A 7,621-nucleotide genomic window follows, 5' to 3' on the forward strand; every position below is an offset into this window, starting at 1 on the left:
ATTTAATTTTTTTTTAAATAAACCCATGTAATATATGAGTCCCACACCTAATAATATAATATTTTAAAATACAAATAGTTGTACACATAAATCACAGCTCCAAAGATTAATAGTTACCCTAGACTTTTTCATTGTGCCCCTTTTATTTATTTTTGGCATAATTTGTGTTGGCATACCAAGTATTTGATGTCAACTGCTAAAACAATTAAGGTCAACGAGGTTTCCAACATTTATATATTAAAAGAAAAAGCAAACGGTTTTCTGGGGGTTTTCCGTTTTCCCGAATTGATCCTTATCAAACCCTTGATCGGAAAACCGGATTTTTGGGTTGGATTTATCATCCGATTGGTATTTGCGTATATATTCGACCAATCATCAAGATCTTAGCGTACAGTTGTCCACTCCCTCAATCGGATCAGTCATCAATCAATCATGAACATATTCAAGAAGAAACCCACCCCTAAAGGTACGTCTTATGTGCCCTAATTCCTTGTTTTGTGATTGAAATTGATTGTCTGTACACGATTCTTAGTTCAATTACTTCACCTATTTGTGTTTAATTGCGGAAATTATGTTTTTAAACTTGTTAATTCCGTTTTCGTGGCCGGGTTCAAGCTTGAACAAGTCTAATCACTTTAATGATAAGTTTTTTTGGGGGTGTTTTTGACTGCCTATTCCCAAATTCTTTATTGGTCGTATTCATTGCAATATAGTTTCCTTCTAAATCGTTTTCTAATATGTTTTTCTTTCTTATATGATCCAGAAGCACTTCGAGAGAGTAAACGAGAGATGTCCAATGCTACTAGAGGTAAGCTTTATCTTATGGTTAATTGAGTTTGTCTATTAAGTTTTAAGCATTTATTGAATTGCAACATTGTATATACTTTGTAATTTGATAATCATCACTCGATCAACAGTAATCTCCATGCTCTTTTCCTACATTGATATGAGTTTAGACCATGCTGGCATACTCAATCGTTGTATGTATGGGCTGCTGAAAGTTGCTGTACTGAATAGCATATCATCAAATTTGATAATTTAATATATGCAAGTGCTTTACTAATCACTGGGATTAAAAAATCACATAACAACATGCTACAACATTGATACAAGAGCATGCTTATTAATTAGAATCCAGCATTTCCATTTTGTTCCACACCTGGTTTTCTTCCATCCCATCTTCAAACTAAATGGCATTCTCGAGGCGAACTACAGAAGCATCTTGCTTGATCACATGTTGATTTTTCACTCAAAGTGTAATCCATTCATCATATAATGCATGGAAGCTAGATGATGCTAGTTTTGAACCATATGCCTGTTTTCTATGATTCAGGTATAGAGAGGGAAATCACAGCATTGCAGTTAGAGGTAAGCTTTTAGCTTCAAACCCCTGAAATATGTAAAACATCAATGCAATCTTGGTCTTGAGACAGCAAATACTCTAATTACCACATTGGATTTGATGTATATTTAACTTGCATGTATCCAAATACTAGCACTTTGCTCCTTTAAAAAAGAATGCTAGCATCTTACACATATAACTCGAGCAGGAAAAGAAGCTTGTTGCTGAGATAAAGAGAACTGCTAAAACAGGAAATGAGGTTAGTTGCTTACTTTTAAGTTTAAACTCACATAGCTGATAGCATATATATAAGTAAAAGTATATACTTTGTTGATTATTTATATGAAGATGAAATTTTTGTGCACTGATATCTGGTTTGTGCAGGCAGCAACAAAGATTTTAGCACGCCAATTGGTGAGGCTTAGACAACAAATAGCCAACCTACAAAGTAGTCGGGCTCAAATGAGGGGCATAGCAACACATACACAGGTAAAGTTTCAAATGGCAACTTTTTTTATTTTTTTTGTCATAAATAAATTATTCGCCTTATGATTGAGTTTCTATGGTTTTAACTTCTCCCAGGCATTAGCTGCACACTCTTCTGTGGCTGTTGGGATGAAAGGTGCTACCAAGGCAATGGCAGCAATGAATAAGGTTGTTATACAGCAATATATATATATATATATATATATATATATATATATATAATACTTTTTTGTTTTCCTCAACATCTTTATGAAATTGCTATTTGTGGCCTAATTTTCACTGGTAAACGAAGAATAAATAAATAGTCTGTATATTGGTGAATAACTTATGATGTGAATGTGTTGTTTGTAGGAAATGGCTCCTGCAAAGCAAATGAAAGTGATGCAAGATTTCCAGAAGCAGTCTGCACAAATGGATATGACTGTAAGATAGTGCATGCCCTTACGATATATATATATATATATATATATATATATATATATATATATTAAAAGATAGAAAACATTTCCATTAAATAAATTTAATTATCATCGTACGACAAGTGAGATGGCAAACGGGCAACAAGCTGCGCCGCTACGCCTTTTTGTATAGCAAAGCTCAATCTTTTAGAGACTACATTCATAGAACTAGGGGATATACCATTGCAATGCATGATCCGTTGTACTCTATTAAGAAGCTCTACCACATCCGGTGCGAGGAAACCAAACGTATATATAAAAAAAAAGAGTTATTTTTCATGCATGGTTTGTGATGAAGCACATGGGATTCATTTATTTAGTCCAATTCCTGCTTCCATGGTGTGAGGGAAAAAGGAACATAATACTCTGATTATTTTTTTTGTGCAGACTGAAATGATGTCAGATGCGATAGATGATGTTCTTGATGATGATGAAGCTGAGGATGAAACTGATGATCTCACCAACCAGGTAAACTCTATGTTGCATAGTTTTGTGTTGTTTGGATAAATGATGTATGAAATATATTAAAGAAAAAAAATTGGATGAGGGCAGATTTATAAAAAGTTAGGGCTTAATGGGAAAGGTCTCTTGTGATTTTTTTTTTTTTTATTGTTTTTCTGCATCTTGTTAAAAAGAAACACTCATATATAGCTTATGGAATCAAGTCCATTAAGTAAAAAGAAAAACACCACATTTTTCGCCCAGCATTATTTGTTTACCCTTTCATATATAAATGTTTGAAATTGCAGGTGCTAGATGAGATTGGTGTGGATGTGGCTTCACAGGTTTGTGGATATAATTATTACATTGTACTCTTGTTAATCAACATGTTTTTGTATAATTTAAGTTTTTGTTGAACTTTTTGCAGTTATCCTCAGCTCCCAAAGGAAAAATTGCTGGGAAAAATACCGAGGATGCTAGCAGGTAAAAAATATTTATATCTTTTTGCTAACATAGAGCCATTCATCCTAAAATATTTATTGTCCCTAAACTTACAAAAACCAGAATTATTATTATTTTTTGTTAATATCTTCATCTTAGTGATTATGATCTTCTTTGTTTGTAGTTCCGGGATAGATGAACTTGAGAAAAGATTGGCAGCCCTACGAGGTTGATATCAAATATCATACCATTATCATTCATCAATGGAGAGCTTTCCGCAACTTTGTTTTTTGTACATGTTCCATCATATTTCATGTTTTCATGTTGATGTTACTCACAATTCATCTTAAATCAATGTTTTGTTTTTATTTGTTGTCGTAATTGTGTTGAAGATTAATCCATTTTATCTGAGGTTTTGATGTGTGTATATATCGTTACAACCAAATTGACCAAGATTTTCAGAACATTGATCACCAAAATATATATATTATGGAAAACAACAAACAACATAACATATATATTATCCATGTTTCGTCATCACCTTACCTTACATTGCAGTGTAAAACACAAACTCTCGTTTTTTACATATAATTATTATAGTATTTTTTTTTTTAGTTTTTATTTGATGTCTGTTATTATTACTTCCTGATTTGGAGAAACTCAAAGCTTCGAAGAGGATCTTCACGACCAGGCTTTGAAGTAGTGGGTTGGGCTCCTCTTTGAGTGGTTGATAAACGGGACCCACTACTCGAAATCACTCGGCTCGATCTGCCATCTGTCGCTTCAGCTGAAGATCCAGGTCTGCTGCTGCTTAGGTGTTTCGACAAATTCCCATTTCGAGAGGACCGCACTTTCTCTGAATCAGTTTGCTGCTGTTGCATCAAAAATACCAAAAATTAGAAACATGAGAGAGAGAGAGAGAGAGAGAGAGAGAGAGAGAGAGAGAGAGACGTTTTCTGAAATTCTGGTTCTGGAATGTTCCGGGCGGGTGCCACCTGGCGGATTTCTTCTAGAGTATGGTGCGTCACCATGGAGTCTATCTTGTCCACCTACATCACAAAAAGTAAGGCACACTAGTTTTCTTTTGGAAGCATAGTTTTTAAGTGAGATAGATAGATACCTGAGGGTCTTCCTGTTTTTTCTGCGGATGTTTGACCACCAGCAGCATTCCCAGTTTGTGGCTACAAAAACAAAAACAAAAACAAAAAGATACAAGATGAGTGTATTTATTTACTATTACTGTTATTGCTGTCTTAAAAAATAATGTTACACTAACTCGTTCTCGTGAGCTGGCTCCGATTTGTGGATACTTCAATATTGTCCAATCGAAAACATAGTCGAATTGATAGCCTGAAAAAATAACTCAAACCTCAAATCACTAAAAATATCATCTCAAGATTCAAGACTTGTTTAGTCTATAATTCAGTATTCACCTTCACGAATAAACAAGTCGCGGAAAAGCCTTTTCAAATATGAATAATCTGGCTTGTCTTCAAATCTCAATGATCGACAATAATGAAAGTAGGATGTGAACTCTGGTGGATATGATTTGCACAGCACCTGTTGAATAATATAATCAAGTTTTTTTTTTAAAATTATTTATAGAATAATAGAATATGTATATAAATGGACAACACATATATACATATACCTACCTCTATTGGAGTCAACATCTTCTTTTCACTTATCCTGTCATATTTCTGTTTTTTGGTTCCCGCTTTCAGTCCCTGCCATGGAAGGCTAATGCAAAAACACACATACATGTAATGTAAATCATCAATACTAAAAACTAAAATAAAACAAAAATATACACACTGCTGCCTGCATACCTTCCTCTTAAGAAATACATAAGAACATAACCAAGAGATTCCAAATCATCCCGCCTACTTTGTTCTACATAACTCACACATATATTAAATTAAAAATATTTTATATTTATTACCTCAAAATAAAAATAAATGAAGATTTTGCAAGACACAAATCACTTACCAACCCCAAGGTGTGTGTTGACACTAGCATAACGAGCCGTGCCAGTCAGATTCTTGTTTTCCCTACGAGTCAAAAGTTGTACAATTACAATAAATGGAAATACCTTATATTATAATATTAACACCCCCCAAATCATCAGTTATTACCAAAAAAACTATTTAACAATATAATTCGAGTTACCTGTAAGGTATGTGTCTATGAGTTTGAAGATCCCTATACTTTTTTGCAAGCCCAAAATCAATGACGTACACCTGTCATAACAAAATGAGACGCACCATTATTACAAGTTACAACTTCTTTTTTTACCATGCAAAATACTACAATTATTTAGCTTCTGTTTCTTTTATACTTAATGATCTTAATGGGTTAAGCACTTAATCTGGACAGCTATACATGGCTGTTTCATTTTGACTTCATCCAGACAGAATGGACTTATTGGGTTAAGCCAAAAACATGGCTTAATGTATTAAAGACAATCATCAATCATTTGCCTAGTTGCCCTTTTAATTCCTCTCACATCAAAATTGATGAATATTGTTAACACTGATCAATAGTATGTACCCATAAGGGTAAAATGGTCATTTAGTCTCATACCAACAAGATTTATTCAGTCTAGAAAAGAAACAGACAGACATCATTACTCATGACTGAAGAGGGGAAAAAAGGAAACAGCCCCTAAGATTCAATCACATTGAAACTGTATATACAAATAAACCTAAAAAGATAAGCATATAGTGTCCCAATGGATCAACAAATTAGACAATCAATCACCTGATTTGCTTTGCGGCCCAGGCCCATTAAAAAATTGTCAGGCTTTAGGTCACGGTGAAGAAAACTCCTTGCATGCATGAACTCAACTCTATTAATCTGAAATATAAGTAAGTTGCATAAATAAATGAGAAACGGTTTTTAAAGTATAAAAAAGGGCAATCACTATTCACCAGCACTTACTAGTTGATCTGCAAGCATTAGAACAGTCTTCAAGGTAAATTTTCTATTGCAATAGTTGAAAAGATCTTCCAGACTTGGTCCAAGGAGGTCAATCACCATGATATTGTACTCACCCTCAATTCCAAACCACTTAAGACTAGGTACACCCGCTTCATAAACAAGATAAACAAATCATTTTATTTCTAAATTTTGTATTTACTTTTTGCCCCAATTAGATTTTGAGCATTTGAGTGAGAAAGACTCACTTCCTCCCTGGAGAAGCATATATACTTTTGATTCATAATGAAGTTGAGGATGTTTTGTCTTCGTGGGTTCCTGGGAATGAAGCAACAACAGGCCTGTTAATGGATTAATCAAGCAATCATTACATCCAAAGCTAATAGTCAATCAAATACCAGTTTAACGCCAACTTCTTCCCCACTTTGAATATTAACACCTACATATCATCAAACAAAGAACGAAGATGAATGGATATAAAATACTAAGAGCACACAGATATAATACCTGAAAATGATGCTTAAAACTGGAACATACCTAAATAAAGCTCACCAAATGATCCGCTCCCAATCTTCCTCCCAAGCTTAAACTTTCCACCAACAATATGATCCATGATTATTGCTTCAATTAACTCCAGCTGTAAACATGAACTGCTAAACTATACTCGGATCTATATATACCTAATTACACCTAGACTAGGGTTTGTAAAAAAAACTCAACCCAACTTGATAATAATCATATCGACCCTCGATTTCTACCAAAAACGATCCAAATTAACAATCGATTCCGGTACAGTATCTACAGACTATACAAAATCAAAGCATCCTGATAAAAATCAGAACCCTTTTCACGGGACGCATCAAACCCTAATTTCAACAAGCAAAACATCAGCCTCTTGACAATAACATAATTGAGAATAATACGAACCACAATTCTTCAACACCGACTAAAATTCAAAAACATCATCGAAGCGCATTGATCGACATATGCATGCAGATTGACCCTTCGCTTTATTTGATTGCAGGGGGCGAGTGAACGAGGATCGGTGAACCCCGGATGACAAAACGAGGAACAGATTGCGATGAATTTGTGCTAGGAAACAGAATCCGATAAAGAGACAGAAATGGAAGAGGAGGATATGATATGTAACGAAGGATGGATATGCGAAGGGGAAAATGAAGAAAACAAAGAGAGAAGGCAGGTGTCGTTATTCTTCGTTTTCTGTATTTATTTATATTTTAGAGTAATAAATAATTATTTATCGAAAATTTATTTTTGTGGTTTAACTGAACTAAAATATGTTATAAAACTCATTTAAGTTTTATAAAATTCCTATATCAAGTATTGTAATTATTTATAGCAGGTTAAAGTTATAATAATAAAGTATTGTAAAATATTTAGTATTGTAATTTTTAAAATTTATTTTTTATACCAAGTATTATATATATATATATATATATATATATATATATATATATATATATATATATATATATATATATATATATATATATAT

The 7,621-nt window shown here is 33.4% G+C and overlaps 2 protein-coding genes across 3 annotated transcripts; one reads left to right on the forward strand and one right to left on the reverse strand.

The window, feature by feature from the left end:
- The first annotated feature begins 229 nt into the window (after nucleotides 1-229).
- Nucleotides 230-3,536, forward strand: LOC111893717 (vacuolar protein sorting-associated protein 2 homolog 3). The gene is made up of 11 exons (XM_052766941.1): nucleotides 230-466; nucleotides 764-808; nucleotides 1,334-1,368; nucleotides 1,551-1,601; nucleotides 1,727-1,831; nucleotides 1,925-1,996; nucleotides 2,180-2,251; nucleotides 2,674-2,754; nucleotides 3,036-3,071; nucleotides 3,155-3,210; nucleotides 3,353-3,536. Exons 1-11 carry the CDS (start codon nucleotides 433-435, stop codon nucleotides 3,399-3,401), a joined length of 636 nt encoding a protein of 211 aa, XP_052622901.1. The 5' UTR covers nucleotides 230-432; the 3' UTR covers nucleotides 3,402-3,536.
- Nucleotides 3,537-3,634: 98 nt separating this feature from the next.
- On the reverse strand, nucleotides 3,635-7,320 carry LOC111893716 (casein kinase 1-like protein 10). Of its 2 annotated transcripts, none has more exons than XM_023889788.3 (14): nucleotides 6,643-7,320; nucleotides 6,504-6,544; nucleotides 6,354-6,423; nucleotides 6,109-6,257; nucleotides 5,929-6,024; nucleotides 5,338-5,408; nucleotides 5,158-5,219; nucleotides 4,998-5,061; nucleotides 4,824-4,908; nucleotides 4,602-4,728; nucleotides 4,445-4,518; nucleotides 4,289-4,349; nucleotides 4,120-4,217; nucleotides 3,635-4,037 (listed from the first exon to the last, which is right to left on the reverse strand). In XM_023889788.3, the coding sequence occupies exons 1-14, from the start codon at nucleotides 6,716-6,718 to the stop codon at nucleotides 3,807-3,809; spliced, it is 1,305 nt and encodes a 434-aa protein (XP_023745556.1). In that variant the 5' UTR covers nucleotides 6,719-7,320; the 3' UTR covers nucleotides 3,635-3,806. The 2 variants fall into 2 exon arrangements, with proteins under 2 accessions (XP_023745556.1, XP_023745555.1); XM_023889787.3 differs by having other exon boundaries at nucleotides 3,635-4,040; nucleotides 6,643-7,319.
- Between the last annotated feature and the right edge of the window lie 301 nt (nucleotides 7,321-7,621).

The sequence above is a fragment of the Lactuca sativa genome, chromosome 8 (genome assembly GCF_002870075.4).
Source record: "Lactuca sativa cultivar Salinas chromosome 8, Lsat_Salinas_v11, whole genome shotgun sequence".
Classification (NCBI taxonomy): Eukaryota; Viridiplantae; Streptophyta; class Magnoliopsida; order Asterales; family Asteraceae; genus Lactuca; species Lactuca sativa.

What these genes read in the sequence shown, in the direction of transcription:
- LOC111893717 (XM_052766941.1), top strand. Translation starts at nt 433, where the DNA reads ATGAACATATTCAAGAAGAAACCCACCCCTAAAG. An exon ending in GCATAGCAACACATACACAG is followed by an intron (nt 1,832 to 1,924) that starts GTAAAGTTTCAA and finishes AACTTCTCCCAG; the next exon opens with GCATTAGCTGCACACTCTTC. An exon ending in CAATGGCAGCAATGAATAAG is followed by an intron (nt 1,997 to 2,179) that starts GTTGTTATACAG and finishes TGTTGTTTGTAG; the next exon opens with GAAATGGCTCCTGCAAAGCA.
- LOC111893716 (XM_023889787.3), bottom strand. Translation starts at nt 6,718, where the DNA reads ATGGATCATATTGTTGGTGGAAAGTTTAAGCTTGGGAGGAAGATTGGG. An exon ending in TAATGCTTGCAGATCAACTA is followed by an intron (nt 6,025 to 6,108) that starts GTAAGTGCTGGT and finishes CTTATATTTCAG; the next exon opens with ATTAATAGAGTTGAGTTCAT. An exon ending in TGGGCCGCAAAGCAAATCAG is followed by an intron (nt 5,409 to 5,928) that starts GTGATTGATTGT and finishes TTGTTATGACAG; the next exon opens with GTGTACGTCATTGATTTTGG.